General features: G+C 45.3%; 4 protein-coding genes across 4 annotated transcripts in view; all 4 read right to left on the minus strand.

Moving 5' to 3' along the window:
* The window catches only part of LOC149440491 (uncharacterized), an 83,130-nt gene extending 73,736 nt beyond the window's left edge, over positions 1-9,394 (minus strand). The window contains exon 1 of the mRNA XM_089658587.1: positions 9,341-9,394. The gene's annotated coding sequence lies outside the window, so the exon portion shown is untranslated. The remainder of the gene's footprint in view (positions 1-9,340) is intronic.
* On the minus strand, positions 6,308-9,395 carry LOC149440494 (uncharacterized). The gene is made up of 2 exons (XM_089658570.1): positions 9,341-9,395; positions 6,308-8,347 (listed from the first exon to the last, which is right to left on the minus strand). Exon 2 carries the CDS (start codon positions 8,318-8,320, stop codon positions 6,650-6,652), a length of 1,671 nt encoding a protein of 556 aa, XP_089514696.1. The 5' UTR covers positions 8,321-8,347; positions 9,341-9,395; the 3' UTR covers positions 6,308-6,649.
* Positions 9,396-11,023: 1,628 nt separating this feature from the next.
* LOC149440495 (uncharacterized) overlaps positions 11,024-23,569 on the minus strand; it is a 36,090-nt gene continuing 23,544 nt past the window's right edge. The window contains 1 exon segment of the mRNA XM_089658586.1: positions 11,024-13,985. Within this exon segment, the coding sequence (XP_089514712.1) occupies positions 13,141-13,985 (845 nt within the window). The 3' untranslated portion in view covers positions 11,024-13,140.
* LOC149440496 (uncharacterized) lies at positions 14,744-17,316 on the minus strand. Its single transcript, XM_089658584.1, has 6 exons — positions 17,253-17,316; positions 16,309-16,428; positions 15,974-16,108; positions 15,775-15,844; positions 15,459-15,658; positions 14,744-15,360 (listed from the first exon to the last, which is right to left on the minus strand). The coding sequence occupies exons 2-6, from the start codon at positions 16,384-16,386 to the stop codon at positions 15,229-15,231; spliced, it is 615 nt and encodes a 204-aa protein (XP_089514710.1). The 5' UTR covers positions 16,387-16,428; positions 17,253-17,316; the 3' UTR covers positions 14,744-15,228.

Genomic DNA, 23,569 nt, shown 5'->3' on the forward strand with positions numbered 1-23,569 from the left:
TCTCCTCCCCTCATCATCCACACTACATTCTCTGACAGCTCTCCTCCCCCCACCATCCACTCTACATTTTCTGACAGCTCTCCTCCCCTCATCATCCACACTACATTCTCTGACAGCTCTGCTCCCACCATCCACACTACATTCTCTGACAGCTCTCCTCCACCATCCACACTACATTCTATGACAGCTCTCCTTCACCATCCACACTACATTCTCTGACAGATCTCCTCCCCCCTCCATCCACACTACATTCTCTGACAGCTCTCCTCCCCCCACCATCCACACTACACTCTCTGACAGCTCTCCCTTCACCATCCACACTACATTCTCTGACAGCTCTCCTCCCCCCACCATCCGCACTACATTCTGTGACAGCTCTCCTCCCACCATCCACACTACATTCTCTGACAGCTCTCCTCCCCCCACCATCCACACTACATTCTCTGACAGCTCTCCTCCCACCATCCACACTACATTCTCTGACAGCTCTCCTCCCACCATCCACTCTACATTCTCTGACAGCTCTCCTCCCTTATCCACATTACATTCTCTGACAGCTCTCCTCCTCCCACCATCCACACTACATTCTCCGACAGCTCTCCTCTTCCACCATCCACACTACATTCTCTGACAGCTCTCCCCCTCCACCATCCACACTACATTCTCTGACAGCTCTCCTCCCCCACCATCCACACTACATTCTCTGACAGCTCTCCTCCCACCATCTACACTACATTTTCTGACAGCTCTCCTCCACCATCCACACTACATTCTCTGACAGCTCTCCTCCCACCATCCACTCTACATTCTCTGACAGCTCTCCTCCCCCCACCATCCACACTGCATTCTCTGACAGCTGTCCTACCCCCACCATCCACACTACATTCTCTGACAGCTCTCCCCCCACCATCCACACTACATTCTCCGACAGCTGTCCTCCTCCCACCATCTACACTACATTCTCTGACAGCTCTCCTCCCCCACCATCCACACTACATTCTCTGACAGCTCTCCTCCCACCATCCACACTACATTCTCCGACAGCTCTCCCCTCATTGTCTGCTGTATCTTCTCTTTCCATGTACCTTTCAAGTGTACCTTTATCTGACCACAACTGGTTCTTCTTCTTCCCAGTGACCACTAATTTAAGGAAGTCCTTCACCACTCACCCCCTACAGTCAGGTCCCTAAATATTGAGACATCGACACAATTCTAAGATTTTTGGCTCTATACACCACCACAATGGATTTGAAAAGAAACAAACAAGATGTACTTTAACTGCAGACTGTCAGCTTTAATTTGAGGGTATCTACATCAAAATCAGGTGAACGGTGTAGGAATTACAACAGTTTGCATATTTGCCTCCCACTTGTTAAGGGACCAAAAGTATTGGGACAGAATAATAATCATAAATCAAACTTTCACTTTTTAATACTTGGTTGCAAATCCTTTGCAGTCAATTACAGCCTGAAGTGTGGAACGCATAGACATCACCAGACGCTGGGTTTCATCCCTGGTGATGCTCTGCTAGGCCTCTACTGCAACTGTCTTCAGTTCCTACCTGTTCTTGGGGCATTTTCCCTTCAGTTTTGTCTTCAGCAAGTGAAATGCATGCTCAATCGAATTCAGGTCGGGTGATTGACTTGGCCATTGCAGAACATTCCACTTCTTTCCCTTAAAAAACTCTTTGGTTGCTTTTGCAGTCTGCTTTGGGTCATTGTCCATCTGCACTGTGAAGCGTCCAATGAGTTCTGAAGCATTTGGCTGAATATGAGCAGATAATATTGCCCGAAACACTTCACAATTCATCCTGCTGCTTTTGTCAGCAGTCACATCATCAATAAATACAAGAGAACCAGTTCCATTGGCAGCCATACATGCCCACGCCATGACACTACCACCACCATGCTTCACTGATGAGGTGGTATGCTTAGGATCATGAGCAGTTCCTTTCCTTCTCCATACTCTTCTCTTCCCATCACTCTGGTACAAGTTGATCTTGGTCTCATCTGTCCATAGGATGTTGTTCCAGAACTGTGAAGGCTTTTTTACATGTCGTTTGGCAAACTCTAATCTGGCCTTCCTGTTTTTGAGGCTCACCAATGGTTTACATCTTGTGGTGAACCCTCTGTATTCACTCTGGTGAAGTCTTCTCTTGATTGTTGACTTTGACGCACATACACCTACCTCCTGGAGAGTGTTCTTGATCTGGCCAACTGTTGTGAAGGGTGTTTTCTTCCCCAGGGAAAGAATTCTTCGGTCATCCACCACAGTTGTTTTCCGTGGTCTTCCGGGTCTTTTGGTGTTGCTGAGCTCACTGATGCGTTCCTTCTTTAAGAATGTTCCAAACAGTTGTTTTGGCCACGCCTAATGTTTTTGCTATCTCTCTGATGGGTTTGTTTTGTTTTTTCAGCCTAATGATGGCTTGCTTCACTGATAGTGACAGCTCTTTGGATCTCATCTTGAGAGTTGACAGCAACAGATTCCAAATGCAAATAGCACACTTGAAATGAACTCTGGACTTTTTATCTGCTCATTGTAATTGCGATAATGAGGGAATAACACACACCTGGCCATGGAACAGCTGAGAAGCCGATTGTCCCATTACTTTTGGTCCCTTAACAAGTGGGAGGCACATACTGTTGTAATTCCTACACCGTTCACCTGATTTGGATGTAAATACCCTCAAATTAAAGCTGACAGTCTTCAGTTAAAGCACATCTTGTTAGTTTCATTTCAAATACATTGTGGTGATGTACAAAGCCAAAAATGTTAGAATTGTGTCGCTGTCCCAATATTTATGGACCTGACTGTATATTAGAAGGCCTTTAACTTACCATGGATTTTAGGATACAAATTCTGATTGGATGGTTAGGGTAGTATATTTGTACTGTAATCCTTTCCACACCTGTTACCTAGACACATATATATGGTCTCCAACAAGGAAATAATAGGCAGGCTGGGATGCAGTCATTGTTCCTGCATTTTGTTGCCGATGTATCGCAGCCCTCACCCCGTACCTTGCCCATGTATTTGTACAATTGTCCATTTATTGTCACAGTTGCTCACCTGTTGCCCTGTGTATTGTCTTTATTGTTCATTTCTTACCCACCTTTGCTGGGAACCTGCTGTAACAACTACCAGTGAGAAATGAGCTGTGGATTCACCATGAAACCCAAACCCAGGCAGAACCAAATGGATATATTTGGCCAGGTCAACCACCCACCCGACCCCCTGCCTGCTGCAACCTTCGGCTATTCATTTAGTGGTGCTAATACTTCCATAAGTCCATGACCCCTCCCAGCCACCCATCAGCTTGTTTCTAATTGTAATCAAGCTCTCAGGAATCCATGTTTTTGACAAATCCCTGATGCATACTTGCAATCAAGAGCTTCTGATCATGTGGAAAGTATGAACATGTGGAAGCCAACTACAATGGTCACATGACTTGAAGGCCCATCTCCCGGCTTTTAGAACCCTTAAAGGACCAGGAGACAGTCGGTGCCAAGGGGATCAAGGGAGCTTTCAGATTCTGATCAATCCTGGGTGATGTTTTTGACATAATTTTGTCATGCCCAAATTTGGTCAATTAGGTCGGACAACAGCTCAAGACAGCTTGTTGACGTTCAACAGATATCTGGTGGCCCTCTTATCTTGGCCTTTCGGCACCGGCCATACGCATCTATGTGGTTGCTTGGTGGGTGGGCCTGAATGCAGCCCTCTTAAAATAACTCACTGTGCTGAGAGTGCGCTCCATGCATGGTAGCCGGTGTGGATCGGTAAACTCCCAATGCATACTTGAGCTTTCTGATCATGTGGCATCCAATTACAGCGGTCACATGACCTGAAGGCCCGTCTCCCAGCTTTTAGAACCCTTAAAGCACCAGGAGACAGTCGGTGCCAAGGGGATCAAGGGAGCTTTCAGATTCTGATCAATCTTGGGTGATGTTTTTGACAAAATTTTGTCATGCCCACATTTGGTCAATGACGTCGGACAACAGCTCAAGACAGCTTGTTGACGTTCAACAGATATCTGGTGGCCCTCTTATCTTGGCTTTTTGGCGCCAGCCGTGAGCATCTATGCGGTTGCTTGGCGGGTGGGCCTTAATGCGGAGCAGTTAAAATACATCACCGTGCTGAGAGAGTGCTCCATGCATGGTAGCTGGTGTGGATCGGTAAACTCCCAATGGATACTTGAGCTTTCCGATCATGTGGAAGCCAATTACAGCGGTCACATGACCTGAAGCCCCCTCTTGGTTTTTAGAACCCTTAAAGAACCAGGAGACAGTCGGTGCCAAATGGTTCAAGGGAGCTTTCAGATGCTGATCAATCCTGGGTGATGTTTTTGACATAATTTTGTCATGCCCACGTTTGGTCAATGGCGTCAGCCAGCAGCTCAAGACAGCTTGTTGACGTTCAACAGATATCTGGTGGCCCACTTATCTTGGCCTTTTGGCACCGGCCTTACGTATCTATGCGGTTGCTTGGCAAGTGGGTCTTAATACGGCCCTGTTAAAATAACTCACCGTGCTGAGAGCACGCTCCATGCATGGTAGCCGATGTGGATCGGTAAACTCCCAATGCATACTTGAGCATTCCGATCATGTGGAAGCCAATTACAGCGGTCATATGACCTGAAGGCCCATGTCCCGGCTTTTAGAACCCTTAAAGCCCCAGAAGGCAGTCAGTGCCAAGGGGGTCAAGGGAGCTTTCAGATTATGATCAATCCTGGGTGATGTTTTTGACATAATTTTGTCATGCCCAAATTTGGTCAATTAGGTCGGACAACAGCTCAAGACAGCTTGTTGACGTTCAACAGATATCTGGTGGCCCTCTTATCTTGGCCTTTTGGCACCGGCCATACGCATCTATGTGGTTGCTTGGTGGGTGGGCCTGTATGCGACCCAGTTAAAATAACTCACTGTGCTGAGAGCCCGCTCCATGCATGGTAGCCGGTAAGGATCGGTAAACTCCCAATGCATACTTGCAATCGAGATATTTCCGATCATGTGGCAGCCAATTACAATGGTCACAAGACCCGAAGGCCCATTTCCTGGCTTTTAGAACCCTTAAAGAACCAGGAGACAGTTGGTGCCAAGAGGATCAAGGGAGCTTTCAGATTCTGATCAATCCAGGGTGATGTTGCTGGCAAAATCCTGATGCATACTTGCATTTGAGAGCTTTCTGATCATGTGGAAGCCAATTACAACGGTCACATGACCTGAAGGCCCATCTCCCGGCTTTTAGAACCCTTAAAGGACCAGAAGACAGTCGGTGCCAAGGGGTTCAATGGAGCTTTCAGATTCTGATCAATCCTGGGTGATGTTTTTGACAAAATATTGTCATGCCCACGTTTGGTCAATGATGTCAGCCAGCAGCTCAAGACAGCTTGTTGACGTTCAACAGATATCTGGTGGCCCTCTTATCTTAGCCTTTTGGCACCGTCCGTACGCGTCTATGTGGTTGCTTGCTGGGTGGGCCTTAATGTGGACCAGTTAAAATACCTCACCGTGCTGAGAGCGCGCTCCATGCATGGTAGCCGATGTGGATTGGTAAACTCCCAATGCATACTTGAGCTTTCCGATCATGTGGAAGCCAATTACAACGGTCACATGACCTGAAGGCCACCCCTCCCAGCTTTTAGAACCCTTAAAGCACCAGGAGACAGTTGGTGCCAAGGGAATCAAGGGAGCTTTCAGATTCTGATCAATCCTGGGTGATGTTTTTGACATAATTTTGTCATGCCCACATTTGGTCAATGACATCAGTCAGCAGCTTAAGACAGCTTGTTGACGTTCAACAGATATCTGGTGGCCCTCTTATCTTGGCCTTTTTGCGCTGGCCGTGAGCGGCTATGTGGTTGCTTGGTGGGTGGGCCTTAATGCGCCCCAGTTAAAATAACTCACCGTGCTGAGAGCGCGCTCCATGCATGGTAGCCGGTGTGGATCGGTAAACTCCCAATGGATACTTGAGCTTTCCGATCACGTGGAAGCCAATTACAGCGGTCACATGACCCGAAGGCCCATCTCCCGACTTTTAGAACCCTTAAAGGACCAGGAGACAGTCGGTGCCAAGGGGTTCAAGAGAACTTTCAGATTCTGATCAATCCTGGGTGATGTTTTTGACATAATTTTGTCATCCCCACGTTTGGTAAATGACATCAGCCAGCAGCTCAAGACAGCTTGTTGACGTTCAGCAGCCAGCCTGGGAACTGTCATTTGTGCCAGGATGGGGGAGGATCTTTGTGAATGGTAGAGGATCGCTGTGGATAGGACAAGATCAATCATTTTGAATTTTTCAAAAAACATTTCAGCATTTCCATTATTTTATTTACAATATAACTTTTTGAAAATGAGTAACTTATACATAGGGAGGGTCACTTATACGAGGGAAACTCCCGATGCATACTTACAATCAAGAGTTTTCCGATCATGTGGCAGCCAACTTCATTGGTCACATGACCTGAAGGCCCCCCCTCCCAGCTTTTAGAACCCTTAAAGGACCAGGAGACAGTCGGGGATCAAGAAGCTTTCAGATTCTGATAAATCGCCCCCCTCAGCCCACAGACCTCCATATCCACCGTTCTTCCCGTTAAAAGCCAGTTCGTACATTTGTTGAAGGAATCCGTAGGTGCCTTTTCCCCGATGTCTCAGATTTTTTGTATCTGCAAACCATTTTCCACAGTCTGAACGCAGTGAGGATGCTCGGCGGTGTGTCTGTTCTGGTCTGTAAGAGGCCGCTCATTCGTGTGAATTCTCTGGTGTTTCAAAAGGTCTCTTTTCTCTGTGAAACATTTCCCGCACACTGAACATGAATGAGGACGGTCGTCCGTGTGAATTTTCAGGTGTCTAACGAGGTCTCCTTTCTCAATGAAACACTTCCCACACTCTGAACACGAATAGGGACGCTCACCCTTGTGAATTCTCAGGTGTCTGACCAGGTCCCCTTTCTCAATGAAACATTTCCCGCACTCGGAACATGAATAGGGGCGCTCACCCGTGTGAATTCTCTGGTGTTTAACAAGGTCTCCTTTCTGAGTGAAACATATCCCACACTCTGAACACGAATAAGGACGCTCACCTGTATGAATTCGCTGGTGTCTAATTAGGTCTCCTTTAACAGTGAAACATTTCCCGCACTCTGAACACGAAAAAGGACGCTCGCCTGTGTGAATTCTCTGGTGTCTAACAAGATCTCTTTTGTTAGTGAAACATTTCCCACACCCTGTACATGAGAAAGGGCGCTCACCTGTGTGACTTCTCTGGTGTATAAGAAGGGAGAATTTCTGTGTAAAACATTTTCCACACTCTGAACAGGAGAACGGGCGCTGACCCCTGTGAGTTCTCTGGTGTAAAATAAGCTGTTCTTCTTTGCTGAAATACTTGCTGCACTCCGAACAAGAGAAAGTGCGCTCACCTGTGTGAATTCTCTGGTGTGTAAGAAGCTTTCTGTTTTCAGTGAAAGATTTCCCGCACACCAAACATGACAATGAATACTCTCCTCTGTGAATTCCCTCATGGGTTAAAGAAGATTTCATGGGATGAGGTGGAGCTGATGATCTTTCAGCACTGTGAGAACCTAGATGGCCATCTGAAGTCACAGTATGAAAATTATCAGAAGATTTCTCAGGATTAGAAAGATCCATTGATCTTAGATGGACATCTGAAGTCAAAATATAGGATTTATCAGAAGATTCCTGAATATTAGAAGGTTCCATTGATCTTAGATGGACATCTGAAGTCAAAATATGGGATTTATCAGAGGATTCCTCAGAATTAGAAGGTTCCATTGGTCTTAGATGGACATCTGAAGTCAAAATAAGGGATTTATCAGAAGATTCCTCAGAATTAGAAGGATCCATTGGTTTTAGATGGACATCTGAAGTCAAAATATGGGATTTATCAGAGGATTCCTCAGAAGTTAAAGGGTCAATTGATCTTACATGGACATCTGAAATCAAAATGTGAGATTTATCAGAAGATTCCTTAAAATTAGAAGAGCCCATTGATCTTAGCTGGACATCTGAAGTCATAGTATGGGATCTATCAGAAGATTCCTCGGGATTAGAAGGATCCATCGATCTTAGATGGACATCTGAAGTCACAGTATGAGATTTATCAGAAGATTCCTCAGAATTAGAAGGATCCAATATTTTTAGATGGACATCTGAAGTCATAATATGTGATTCATCAGAAAATTCCTTGGGATATGAAGGATCCATTGATCTTACTGACCAGTAAAATTTAATTTTTGGCGAACATTGTGCAATGTCACTGTCTTCTGCAGTACAATCTGGAGATATAAGATGTCTCTCCGACATATTTAAATTTTAAAAAGTACCATCCATCTGTTGGAAAGAAATTTTTCATACTTGATATGTTTGTTTTTATATGTCTTGCATTTAGGAGTCATATACAGTATATACGTTTAGCATGCAAAACTTTCCCAAAGCTCTAGCATTGGATTGGGTGCAATCATAACAGAAAACTATAAATTTGTTGGGAACATGACGTTATATTGAGGCATGGAGATGGACCTTCCATATGGTGTCCAGTATTTCCTCCTCATTTGTTGGGAACATGACGTTATATTGAGGCATGGAGATGGACCTTCCATATGGTGTCCAGTATCTCCTCCTCATTTGTTGGGAACATGACGTAATATTGAGGAATGGAGATGGACCTTTCATATGGTGTCCAGTATCTCCTCCTCATTTGTTGGGAACATGACGTTATATTGAGGAATGGGGATGGACCTTTCATATGGTGTACAGCATATCCTCATTTGTTGGGAATATGATATTCTATTGAGGAATGGAGATGGACCTTTCATTTGGTGTACAGCATCTCCTCCTCATTTGTTGGGAATGTGACGTTATATTGAGGAATGGAGATGGACCTTTCATATGGTGTACAGTATCTCCTCCTCATTTGTTGGGAACATGACGTTATATTGAGGAATGGAGATGGACCTTTCATATGATGTCCAGTATCTCCTCCTCATTTGTTGAGAACATTATTATTATTATACAGTATTTATAAAGCGCCAATAGTTCGCTCAGTGCTGTACATTAGAACATGACGTTATACTGAGGAATGGAGATGGACCTTTCATATGGTGTCCAATATCTCCTCATTTGTTGGGAACATGATGTTATATTGAGGAATGGAGATGGACCTCTCATATGGTGTCCAGTATCTCCTCCTCATTTGTTGGGAGCATGACATTATATTGAGGAATGGAGATGGACCTTTCATATTATTTCCTCCTCCTTTTAAAATGTATATGGAGAGCACTATGGCCTTTTACTGGGTGTAAAAATAAAATAATATCTTGTTACCTCCTCTGTGTCCATCTCCAGCAACGTCTTCTCTCTACTTCTGGCCAACTCACCTTTCACCCAGAACTTCCTGCTCCTACTCTTACATCACTTCCTGTCTTTCCATGGACAATACGCAAGACCGTCACCTTGTGTTGAATATAAATATCACACCCTACGTTAAGTTTCATCATTTTGCCCTCGGCCTTGTGTTCCATTCTTCTATTAGGATCCATCTTCACAAAGATTATACTTTACAATAAATCCAAACAGTAAGCTTGAGTAGCCAGCAGCAATGGAGGCATACCAGAAGAGGACCGAGGATAGCGGTCTGCAGGATGGCACCTGGAAACTGGACCTTGGAAGCTTGAGTAGTAAGCAGCAATGGAGGCATACCAGGAGAGGACCATCGATGGCTTTCTGCAGGATGGCTGTTGGAAACTGGACCTTGGAAGCTTCAGTATTTGGCAGCAATGGAGGCATACCAGCAGAGGACCGAGGATGGTGGTCTACAGGATGGCACCTGGAAACTGGACCTTGGAAGCTTGAGTAGTCAGCAGCAATGGAGGCATACCAAAAGAGGACTGAGGATGGTGGTCTGCAGGATGGCACCTGGAAACTGGACCTTGGAAACTTGAGTAGTCAGCAGCAATAGAGGCATATCAGAAGAGGACTGAGGATGGCTTTCTGCAGGATGACACCTGGAAACTGAACCTTGGAAGCTTGAGTCGTCAGCAGCAATGGAGGCATACCAGAAGAGGACCGAGGATGGTGGTCTCCAGGATGACACCTTTAAACTGGACCTTGGAAGCTTGAGTAGTCAGCAACAATGGAGGCATACCAGCAGAGGACCGAGGATGTCGGTCTACAGGATGGCACCTGGAAACTGGACCTTGGAAGCTTGAGTAGTCAGCAACAATGGAGGCATACCAGCAGAGGACCAAGGATGGCGGTCTGCAGGATGGCACCTGGAAACTGGACCTTGGAAGCTTGAGTAGTCAGCAGCAATGGAGGCATACCAGAAGAGGACCAAGGATGGCACCTGGAAACTGGACCTTGGAAGCTTGAGTAGTAAGCAGCAATTGAGGCATACCAGAGAGGACCAAGGATGGATTTCTGCAGGATGGCTCTTGGAAACTGGACCTTGGAAGCTTGAGTATTTGGCAGCAATGGAGGCATACCAGCAGAGGACCGAGGATGGCGGTCTACAGGATGGCACCTGGAAACTGGACCTTGAGTAGTCAGCAGCAATGGAGGCATACCAGAAGAGGACCGAGGATGGCGGTCTACAGGATGGCACCTGGAAACTGAACCTTGGAAGCTGTAGTAGTCAGCAGCAATGGAGGCATACTAGAAGAGGACCAAGGATGGTGGTCTACAGGATGGCGCCTGGAAACTGGACCTTGGAAGCTGGAGTAGTCAGCAGCAATGGAGGCATACTAGAAGAGGACTGAGGATGGTGGTCTACAGGATGGCACCTGGAAACTGGACCTTGGAAGCTTGAGTAGTCAGCAGCGAACCAAACAGGGGAGGTTGTTCGGCCCATCACCATCTATTACATTTTAAAGCTGCTAAATTGGGAGATGAGTGTGCTTTCCTTTGGTTTGGTTTCCTCCAGCCTGATGGCACCTTCCAATCAACGCTCATCTATGAATTCTGGTTGTTGGTTAAAACATTTAAAATAAAAAAGGGGCTCAGACAGAATTTTGTGAAGCGAGGAGCTTTTTTTTTGTTTATTTTACAAGAATAGAATATTTATGACCAGAAAATAAATCTTTCAGAAACTCAGAGTTTCTAATTTAAGTAAAAATTGAAAATTGCGTCTTCGGTAGAGTAAAACAAGAGTCATGGAGTCAGGCAGCCAATGGCTGTCTATAAAGAGGTTCCTCGGTGGAAGATGATTCCTGATTGGACAATGAGGGTTGATGCATCTTCACAGAGATCCTTTCTGCATCCAGTAGAACACAAAGAGAATCGATGGGCCGGGCTCCAGTCATTGTTCCTTCAGGCTCTTGCCTGTGTCTTGGCGCCATTGTTTGTTCATTGTCCTTGTATTGGTTTGGCCGTCCTTGAATTGTCGGCATTTCCTGCTTTGTTCCCCCCATGTCTCGCCATATCTGGCCATGTATCACCATGTATTCTATGGTGTCATCTGTGTGAGTGTGGGGCCAAGTCAGCGCTGTTTGTTTAGACCAGTCTCCAAACTTTCTAAACAAAGTGACAGTTTACTGTCCTTCAAGCTTGGGGGGGGGGGGGGGGAAGGGGGGGGGGGTCAGACTGTCACCAGTGGGAGAAGAAAATGCCCCACCACAGGTGTCAGTGGGAGGAATAGTGCCCCATCATTGGTGTCAGTGGGAGGAATAGTGTCCCATCATTGGTGTCAGTGGGAGGAATAGTGCCCCATCATTGGTATCAGTGGGAGGAATAATGCCCCAACATTGGTATCAGTGGGAGGAATAATGCCCCATCATTGGTGTCAGTGGGAGGAATAGTGTCCCATCATTGGTGTCAGTGGGAGGAATAGTGCCCCATCATTGGTGTCATTGGGAGGAATAATGCCACATCATTGGTGTCAGTGGAAAGAATAATGTCCCATCATTGGTGTCAGTGGGAGGAATAGTGCCCCACCATTGGTGTCATTGGGAGGAATAGTGCCCCATCATTGGTGTCAGTGGGAGGAATAGTGTCCCATCATTGGTGTCAGTGGGAGGAATAGTGCCCCATCATTGGTGTCAGTGGGAGGAATAGTGCCCCATCATTGGTGTCAGTGATGGGAATAGTGCCCCATCATTGGTGTCATTGGGAGGAATAGTGCCCCCTCATTGGTGTCAGTGGGAGGAATAGTGTCCCATCATTGGTGTCAGTGGGAGGAATAGTGCCCCATCATTGGTGTCAGTGGGAGGAATAGTGCCCCATCATTGGTATCAGTGGGAGGAATAGTGTCCCATCATTGGTGTCAGTGGGAGGAATAGTGCCCCATCATTGGTGTCATTGGGAGGAATAATGCCACATCATTGGTGTCAGTGGAAGGAATAATGTCCCATCATTGGTGTCAGTGGAAGGAATAGTGTCCCATCATTGGTGTCAGTGGGAGGAATAGTGCCCCATCATTGGTGTCATTGGGAGGAATAGTGCCACATCATTGGAGTCAGTGGGAGGAATAGTGTCCCATCATTGGTGTCAGTGGGAGGAATAGTGCCCCATCATTGGTGTCAGTGGGAGGAATAGTGCCCCATCATTGGTGTCAGTGATGGGAATAGTGCCCCATCATTGGTGTCAGTGGGAGGAATAGTGCCCCCTCATTGGTGTCAGTGGGAGGAATAGTGCCACATCATTGGAGTCAGTGGGAGGAATAGTGTCCCATCATTGGTGTCAGTGGGAGGAATAGTGCCCCATCATTGGTGTCAGTGGGAGGAATAGTGCCCCATCATTGGTGTCAGTGATGGGAATAGTGCCCCATCATTGGTGTCAGTGGGAGGAATAGTGCCCCCTCATTGGTGTCAGTGGGAGGAATAGTGCCCCAAGGACCAGATAAAATCAAGCGAAGGGCCACATCTGGCCCCTGGGCACAGTTTGGAGACCACTGGTTTAGAGGACCATATTACTATACTTTAATACCTATAACTATCAAAACGCACCCCAGAAAAATCCAACATTTGTACCGAACCCACAATTCCACACAACTTGTGTAGAGCGCCATTAAAGTCTGAAAGGAAGAGTCAGAGGCTGGGGCAGGAAGGGTAAAAAAAAGTAGCCTGTGAGCGCTCTCTGATGTTAAGGCCTTCACTGTGAATGAAACGTTTGCACCAGGACAAAGAGCGCTACCCTGTGTGAATTTTCTGGTGTTGAAGAAGGCGTACTTTGTAAATGAAACATTTCCCGCACTCTGTGCATGCGTAAGGGCGCTCACCCGTGTGAATTCTCTGGTGTGTATGAAGTGCATTTTGCTGCCTGAAACTTTTCCCGCACTCTGAACATGAATAGGGACGCTCGCCCGTGTGAATTCTTTGATGTTGAAGAAGGTTTCCTTTTTCGGTAAAACATTTCCCGCACTCTGAGCATGAGAAAGGACGCTCACCTGTGTGAATTTTCTGGTGTGTGAAAAGTGCACTTTTCTGCTTGAAACATTTTCCGCATTGCGAACATGGATAAGGACGCTCGCCTGTGTGAAACGTCCTGTGCTGAAGAAGATGTCCTTTCTCAGTGAAACATTTCCCGCACACTGAACACGAATAGGGACGCACACCTGTGTGAATTCTCTGGTGTGCAAGAAGGTGTCCCTTCTTAGTGAAACCTTTTCCGCACTCAGAACATGGGTAAGGGCGCTCACCGGTGTGAACTCTCTGGTGTATAAGAAGGGGACCTATCCTAAGGAAACATTTCCCGCACTCTAAACATGGATAGGGATGCTCATTGGTGTGAATTCTCTGGTGTGTAAGAAGGTGTTCTTCCTTAGTGAAACATTTCCCACACTCTAAACACGTCAAGGGACGTTCACCAGTGTGAATTTTCTGGTGTAAAAGAAGGTATTGTTTCCGAAAGAAACATTTCCCACACTCTGAACATGAGAAAGGACGCTCACCCGCGGGGCTTCTCTGCTGTTTAGGTAGTGCACTGTTATTAGTGGAAGAGTTCTTACAATCTGGAGATGACAATGAACTCTCTCCTGTGTGCCCTCCATCACATATGGAAGACTTCTTGGGATTGGATGGATCTGTTGATGTACCCACACTGTGAGATCTCAGTTGGATAATTGAAGTCATAGTATGGGATCTATCAGAAGATTCCTCAGTTTCAGAAGGATTCATGGATCTTAGATGGACATCTAAAGTCATAGTAAGGGATGGATCAGAAGATTCCTCAGTTTTAGAAGGATCTATTGATTTTAGATGGACATCTGAAGTCATAGTATGGGATCTATCAGAAGGTTCCTCAGTTTTAGAAGGACCCATTGATCTTAGATGGACATCTGAAGTCATAGTATGGGATTGATCAGAAGATTCCTCAGTTTTAGAAGGACCCAATGATCTTAGATGGACATCTGAAGTCACAGTATGGGTTTGATCAGAAGGTTCCTCAGTTTTAGAAGGACCTATTGATCTTAGATGGACATCTGAAGTCCTAGTATGGGATTTATCAGAAGGTTGCTCAGTTTTAGAAGGACCCATTGATCTTAGATGGACATCTGAAGTCATAGTATGGGATCTATCAGAAGGTTCCTCAGGATTAGAAGGACCCATTGATCTTAGATGGACATCTGAAGTCATAGTATGGGATCTATCAGAAGGTTCCTCAGGATTAGAAGGACCCATTGATCTTAGATGGACATCTGAAGTCATAGTATGGGATCTATCAGAAGATTTCTCAAGATTAGAAGGATCCGTTAAACCCTCCGGATGGTAAGGCTTGTTATGTGTAGTAGGAGTAATGGGCAAACTTGGAGAACATTCTGTGACATCGTTATCTTCTGCCTTGAAATCTGGAGATAAAATCGGATCTCCCTCCGAGGCCTTCAGAACAAAGCGTCCATCTGTAAGAAAACAGTTTTTAAATAAAAATTAAAAAATATTTTTTCTAGTCTTACATTCAGGAATCATATATGTTGGTCCAGCGCCAAGTTTCCCCAAGCTCTGGCATGGAATTGCAAGCAATCATTACACCACAGTATGAATAATAGTTGACTAAGCCCTGTGGGTGAGGTGAAACGCATCAGCAAACAGGGGAAGTGGGGGAGAGGTGGGGGAGAAAGAGGAAACCGGAAGGGAAAAAGGAAAGGACCAAAGAAATACATGAAGAGATGCAAGGGGTCAATGGTCAAACCTTAGTGTGCCAGACAACCCAAGGATGTGGTGCAACGGGACCTTGGCGGGGTCTCTACTAATGTGAATTGTTTCTGCATTCAGTATTTCTTACTTACTTGTGTCCGTATATAGAGAATCCCTAATCATCTCCTCCTCCTCCATAGACCGCTGATCTCCACTCACCAACTTCTCTTCTTCTTCCTCTTTAACCTCAACTTTGATGTCTTTCAGATCTTCACCCTAAAGCCCAAAGATGATAGAATACATCAAGAGATTACACAGAAGAATGTCCGCTCATAATTTATTTATTTTAGATCAACATGGTCAGTCCCACCTACCTGATGATGGTGATGGATGGTGGGACCTTCCTGTGAGGAACCCTGGGAATACAGAGGACGGGGACATCTCTCTGGTGGGTTCCCATGACTGGATCCATCTACCTGATGATGGTGAGGGATGGTGTGACCTTCCTGTGTGGAATCCCGGGAATACAGAGGATGGGGACATCTCTCTGGTGGGTTCCCATGACTGGATCCATCTATAGGAAACACACACACTGACTGAATCCATTGTTTCTATGTGTTCATCAGATGATGGGGGATCTAGGTGGATCCTCCGTACTGCTCTCTCCATTCCAATAAAGTCTCCTCTTACCCGGTGATGTGAATCTTTGGCACTTCTCTGTCTTCACGTCCTCAGAGAGGTCATCTACAAACCCCCAATCCTATCAAGAAATAGACAGTGACACCCTGACACCTTATAGGAACCTGACACACACAATGATACAGTCACCATCCAGACACATCCCTTGTCTGTTACTGGAGAATGTCCCAGAATTCCCGGCACCGCTCACCTCTCCTGTCAGCAGCTCCATCATCTTCTTGGTGACTTCTAGAATCTTCTGCATGTTGTGTCTCTCAGGGTTTAGGGAGTCACATGGAGGCACTGTGATGGTCATATGATCATCTGACTTCAGAAGAGGAAATCTCTGTATTAGGGAACCAATAGGAACATCATGTTAGACTCCCAGAATCCTCCTCACCTCTCCAGTCAGGTCTGTGTTTTTTTAATAGAGATGAGAGCGCTGTCATGTGACCTCCCAGAATCCTCCTCACCTCTCCGGTCAGGTATGTGTTTTATTAATAGAGATAGGAGTGATGTCATGTGACCTCCCAGAATCCTCCTCACCTCTCCGGTCAGCAGGTAGATGATCTCCAGGGTGAGGTTTAGTATCCTCTCAGTCACTTCGCTGTGGTCTTCATCCATGTCTATTGATTTGGTTGTGTCATCTAGATGGGACACCCCTCTCTGTCAATGAATAATAAGCTGATAATTAACTCTTTTAATGTTTAGATAGAAGGGTTAGATCAAGCATGACAAATGGTTGTTTTATGGGATGTAGCTGATCTAAAAACCAGAGGCTCTGGATGGACGGTTGGATAAATGGTTCTATATTTAGGACGTATCCGGTCTATAAACCAGAGGCTCTGGATGGACGGTTGGATAAATGGCTCTATATTTAGGACGTATCCGGTCTATAAACCAGAGGCCCTGGATGGACGGTTGGATAAATGGTTCTATATTTAGGACGTATGCGGTCTCTAAACCAGAGGCCCTGGATGGACGGTTGGATAAATGGTTCTTTATTTAGGACGTATCCGGTCTATAAACCAGAGGCTCTGGATGGACGGTTGGATAAATGGTTCTTTATTTAGGACGTATCCGGTCTATAAACCAGAGGCTCTGGATGGACGGTTGGATAAATGGCTCTATATTTAGGACGTATCCGGTCTATAAACCAGAGGATCTGGATGGACGGTTGGATAAATGGCTCTATATTTAGGACGTATCCGGTCTATAAACCAGAGGCTCTGGATGGATGGTTGGATAAATGGTTCTATATTTAGGACGTATCTGGTCTATAAACCAGAGGCTCTGGATGGACGGTTGGATAAATGGTTCTATATTTAGGATGTATCTGGTCTATAAACCAGAGGCTCTGGATGGACGGTTGGATAAATGGTTCTATATTTAGGATGTATCCGGTCTATAACCATAAAAGACGTCACAGTGAATATGGATGAAATCAATGGACATGACGGTGGAGGAAGAGGAAAATAAGAACTTATTACCTCCTCTGTTGCCACTTCCACCAATGTCTCCTCTCTACTTCCTCCCGACTCACCCGGAACTTCCTGTTCATACGTAACATCACTTCCTGTCTTCACTCTACATCACTTCCTGTCTTTGCGGTCCCTACAATACATGACATCACCATCTTTTGTTGAATATAAATACCGCAGTCTACGTTACGTTGCATCATTCTCTCGGCTGCCTCGGGTCCATTCCTCTATTCGGGTACATCAATGATTACACACAGATTATACTTCACATCACATCCAGAAAATAAAATGAGGAAATGAAAAACAATTGGATAGAGCTTTATTATGTATAAATGTAAAACTATGGAATGACCCACATGGAAGAAAAATATATTTTAAATATATCTTAAAAATATTTTCCCCAAGTATATTGACATATATTTCAAATAGTACAATTTTGTCCATATTCAATATATTTCAAAATTATATTTACTTATATCTATACTTATCTCCAGCCGCAACACACTGGCTCGGGGAGAACCCTACTTATCCGTAGTGACCACCATTTTACCTATTCCAAGTTAACCCCTTGTTAACTGGAATGTACCGAGGTCCCCATACCACTGATGGGTCCCGAATCTGTCTCCATAGAGAATTCTTTCCTCCTCCAAAGACCAACCATCTCCAAGGCCGCCATGACAATCCAAACCAAAGCACCAAGGGGAGGGAGGGTGGGAAGCTTCTTCTTTTTCCAAACTTCCCCGCACTGGACTTCCTGAGGACAGAGCCTCCTTTTCCTCCCTGGGAGACCCTTCCCAACATCCCCCATCCAATAAAGTAAGCATTAATACCATAATTTAACCCTCTGTTGTCCCTCTATCCCCCTTAGTCATGTTGACCCTGCGCTTATTTTTTTTTTCTCCAGGCCTAGCCTTCTTCTTAGTGTGTTACCCAACTTGGTTGCCCACTTGCTATACCAATTACCAGTGTTTTCACCACAGATTGGGCAATTTCTAGGGTATTTTCTAGGTAAGTGTGGGACCAGCTCAGCACTGGTAAATGCCCTTTTTTATGAGAACTAATTATTTTGGGAATAGAACTTTCAAACCATACCCCTAAGAATGTGGGCAATCCCCCAATATACTTCACGAACATTGCACCAATTGGGTCCACCAGCCCACCTCTCTCGGGAAATATGAGGCTCTTGGAGTTTCAATTATGCCCTGGTAGGCTTACAATTTTGGAGTTCCCGGGACTGCATACTTCCATAGACTATTATAAGGGGCATTTATGTTCAGTTCTGTGGTTTTTATTTTATATTTTGCAAAATAGAAAATGAGGAATGAAGATACCATAAATTAGAGGGGGCAGAAACTGTTGTAGGCACATCCCGCCACTGGAGTATCTAAGAGCGAGAAGCCAACAGTAGACCAGTAGAAGGGATGAGAAGAAGGGAGGTGGAGGAGAAGAAGGAAGGAGGAGGAGAAGAAGGGATGAGGAGGAGAAGAAGGGATGAGGAGGAGAAGAAGGGATGAGGAGGAGAAGAAGGGATGAGGAGGAGAAGAAGGGATGAGGAGGAGAAGAAGGGATGAGGAGGAGAAGAAGGGATGAGGAGGAGAAGGAGGGAGGAGGAGGAGAAGAAGGGAGGAGGAGGAGAAGAAGGGAGGAGGAGGAGAAGAAGGGAGGAGGAGGAGAAGAAGGGAGGAGGAGCAGAAGGGAGAAGGAGAAGGGAGGAGGAGGAGGAGAAGAAGGGAGGAGGAGAAGGAGGGAGGAGAAGAAGGGGGAGGAGGAGGAGAAGAAGGGATGAGGAGGAGGAGAAGGAGGAGATGAAGAAGCAGAAGGGAGGAGGAGGAGAAGAAGAAGGAAGGAGGAGGAGGAGAAGAAGGGAGGAGGAGGAGGAGGAGAAGAAATGAGGAGGAAAAGGAGAAAACACGAGGAGGAGAAGAAGGGAGAAGGAGGAGAAGAAGAAGGGAGGAGAAGAGAAAGAAGGGAGGAGGAGGAGAAGAAAAAGGGAGGGAAGAATAAGGGAGAATAAGGAGAAGGGAGGAAGAGGAGAAGGAGGGAGGGGGAGGAGAAGGAGGGAGAGTGAGGAGGGAGGAATAGAATAGTAAGGAATAAAGTAAAACAGAATAGAACAGAAAAGAATAAAACAGAATAGAATTAAATAGAACACAACCACCTTCTAAAATTAAAATGTTGAATTTCAAATAGAATAGAACCAGGAATTCTTCACAATGAATTTGGATTGATTCAAAACTTTCGACTCAAATTGGATACTTCTAATCCATTGGAAAAATTCAAATCTGGTCGAAAACAAATAAAAGAAACAAAACTAAACTAAATGATTACAACAAATCTGAATTAGTAACTTAGCAAATCGATCCGAAAGGAAACAAGAGTTTTGTTGAGAGACTGAAGACATGAGTGATGGAGCATAGGACAGAAGAAGAGGGGACAGTAGTAGTTGCGAGGGAACAAAATCCAGGGGACAACTGGTTGGGTGGGTTCGTGGGGGAAATGACAAACATGCTATACTTACCTGTAGTGTGCAGTGGTTTTGCACAGAACAGCCTGGATCCTCCTCTTCTCAGGTCCCCCGCAGGCTCTCTTGACCTCTTCCTCCTGTTGGGTGCCCCCACAGCAAGCAGCTTGCTATGGGGGCACCTGCTGCTCTGTGTCCATTCAAACACGGAGCTGTGGCTTGGCCCCACCCCTTCTCTCTCCTCATTAGCTCAGTGGCTATGATTGACAGCTCTCCTCCCCCCACCATCCACACTACATTCTCCAACAGCTCTCCTCCCCCCACCATCCACACTACATTCTCTGACAGCTCTCCTCCCCCCACCATCCACACTACATTCTCTGACAGCTCTCCTCCCCCCACCATCCACACTACATTCTCTGACAGCTCTCCTCCCACCATCCACACTACATTCTCTGACAGCTCTCCTCCCCCCACCATCCACACTACATTCTCCAACAGCTCTCCTCCCCCCACCATCCACACTACATTCTCTGACAGCTCTCCTCCACCACCCACACTACATTCTCTGACAGCTCTCCTCCACCATCCACACTACATTCTCTGACAGCTCTCCTCCCCCCACCATCCACACTACATTCTCCAACAGCTCTCCTCCCCCCACCATCCACACTACATTCTCTGACAGCTCTCCTCCCCCCACCATCCACACTACATTCTCTGACAGCTCTCCTCCCCCCACCATCCACACTACATTCTCTGACAGCTCTCCTCCACCATCCACACTACATTCTCTTACAGCTCTCCTCCACCATCCACACTACATTCTCTTACAGCTCTTCTCCCCCCACCATCCACACTACATTCTTTGACAGCTCTCCTCCCCCACCATCCACACTACATTCTCTTAGAGCTCTCCTCCCCCCACCATCCACACTACATTCTCTGACAGCTCTCCTCCTCACCAACCATCTCAAAGTTATGATCAATTGGTTAAAAAAAAAAAAAAAAAAAAAGAAGAAGGCTGAGAACATGTTATAAAGTGTTGAGCATTTTTTTTATTTTACAAGATGAGAATTACCGATTAACATACATTGACTGATCGGCATCGACCATTCCGCCTGCTGCAGGACAGTAAAAATATTGCAATTACATGAAAGATCCAAAAGCAATTTATAAATCTAAAACAATCTATAAAATAATCTGCAAAGGCATATCGGTGATGGAGAAATCCCCACGGTATATTTTTTTTTACATTGATTCTTTCTGTAGGATAAATACATCATCCCTTCATATTGTTGTCTATATATAGCCACCACCCACATGGAAGAAAAATATATTTGAAATACAATTTTATCCGTATGCAATATATTACAAAAAAATTTAAATTACAAAACATACACATACATATACACACACACATTATATATATATATACACACACATACACAGTGAAGGAAATGTGTATTTGCTCCCCTGCTGATGTTGAATGTTCGCCCACTCACAAAGAAATGATCGCTCTAAAAATCGAATGTTCGGTGTATTGTAACACTGAGAGACAGAATAGCAACAACAAATTCAGCAGAAATGCATGTCTAACAAATGATGACTGGTCTGCATGTTCATGAGGGAAATAAGGATTTGATCCCCTATCATTCAGCAGGATTTCTGGCTACCAGGTGTCTTTCATACAGGTAACAAGCTGAGATTAGAAGCAGTCTCTTAAAGGGAGTGCTGCTAATCTCATTTTGTTACCTGTATAAAAGACACCTGTCCACAGGAGCAATCAAACAATCAGATTCCGAACTCTCCATCATGGCAAAGACCAAAGAGCTGTCCAAGGATGTCAGGGACAAGATTGTAGACCAACACAAAGCTGGACTGGGCTACCAAACTATGGCCAAGCAGCTTGGTGAGAAGGTGACAACAGTTGGTGCAATCATTCACAAATGGAAGAAACACAAAACAAGTGTCAGTCTCCCTAGGTCTGGTGCACCATGCAAGATCTCACCTCGTGGAGTGTCAATGATCATGAGAACAGTGAGGAATCATCCCAGAACTACACGTGAGGATCTTGTCAATGATCTCCAGGCAGCTGGGACCACAGTCACCAAGAAAACAATTGGTAACACACTGCCCTGACCAGGACTGAAATCCTGCAGTGCCCACAAGGTCCCTCTGCTCAAGAAAGCACATGTCCAGGTCCGTCTGAAGTCTGCCACTGAACATCTGAATGATGCAGAGGAGGACTGGTTGGAAGTGTTGTGGTCAGATGAGACCAAAATCCAACTCTTTGGCATCAAGTCAACTCGCCGTGTTTGGAGGAGGAGGAGGAATGTTGCCTATGACTCCAAGAACATCATCCCAACTGTGAAACATGGTGGTGGAATCATTCTGTTTTGGGGGTGTTTTTCTGCTAAGGGGACAGGACAACTGCACTGCATCAAAGGGACGATGGACGAGGCAACGTACCATCAAATCTTGGGTGAGAACCTTCTTCCCTTAGCCAGGGCATTCAAAATGAGTCGTGGATGGGTGTTCCAGCATGACAATGACCCAAAACACACGGCCAAGGCAACAAAGGAGGGGCTCAAGAAGAAGCACATTAAGGTCCTGGAGTGGCCTAGCCAGTCCCCAGACCTTCATCCGATTGAAAATCTGTGGAGGGAGCTGAAAGTTCAAAGTTGCCAAACATCAGCCACCAAACCTTAATGACTTGGAGAGGATCTGCCAAGAGGAGTGGGCCAAAATCCCTCCTGAGATGTGTGCGAACCTGGGGGTCAACTCCAGGAAACGTCTGACCTCTGTGATTGCCAACAAGGAATTTGCCACTAAGTACTAAGTCATGTTTTGTGAAGGGGATCAAATCCTGATTTCCCTCATGAACATGCAGATCAGTCATCATTTGTTAGACATGCATTTCTGCTGAATTTGTTGTTGCTATTCTGTCTCTCAGTGTTACAATACACTGAACATTAGATTTTTACACCGATCATTTCTTTGTGAGTGGGCGAACATTCAGCATCAGCAAGAGAGCAAATACACATTTCCTTCACTGTGTGCGCGCGCGCGCGCGCGCACACACACACACACACACGCACACACAATGTTGAAATGCGTTATTAGATTTTTTTTTAACATATAAAAAAGTAATTTTACCGTATATTTGTAAATATATTCCAAAAATGTAGACTTGTATTTTTAAAGACATACAGTATATTTGAAAATGTATTTTGAAAAAATATTTTGTAATGAAATCGCATTTCAACATACAGTGATTATATATATATATATATATATATAGACACATACACACACACACACACACACACACACTATATATACAGTCATGGCCGAAATTGTTGGCACCCTTGATATTTCTCCAGGAAATCATGTATTTCTCACGAAACGTATTGCATTAACACATGTTTTGCTATACACATGTTTATTCCCTTTGTGTGTATTGGGACAAAACAAAAAAAGGGAGGAAAGAAAGCAAATTCGACATAATGTCACACAAACCTCCAAAAATGGGCTGGACAAAAGTATTGGCACCCTTTCACAACTGCGGATAAATAAGAATGTTACAAGCATGTGATGCTCCTGTAAACTCACCTGGGGCAAGTAACAGGTGTGGGCAATATAGAAATCACACCTGAAAGCAGATAAAAAGGAGAGACGTTCACTTAACCTTTGCATTGTGTGTCTGTCTGTGCCACACTAAGCATGGACAACAGAAAGAGGAGACGAGAACTGTCTGAGGACCTGAGAACCAAAATTGTGGCAAAATATCAACAATCTCAAGGTTACAAGTCCATCTCCAGAGAACTAGATTTGCCTTTGTCCACAGTGCGCAACATTATCA

Source organism: Staurois parvus, unplaced genomic scaffold (genome assembly GCF_062004578.1).
Source record: "Staurois parvus isolate SC_StPar_1 unplaced genomic scaffold, SC_StPar_1.0 ptg001079l, whole genome shotgun sequence".
NCBI lineage: Eukaryota > Metazoa > Chordata > Amphibia > Anura > Ranidae > Staurois > Staurois parvus.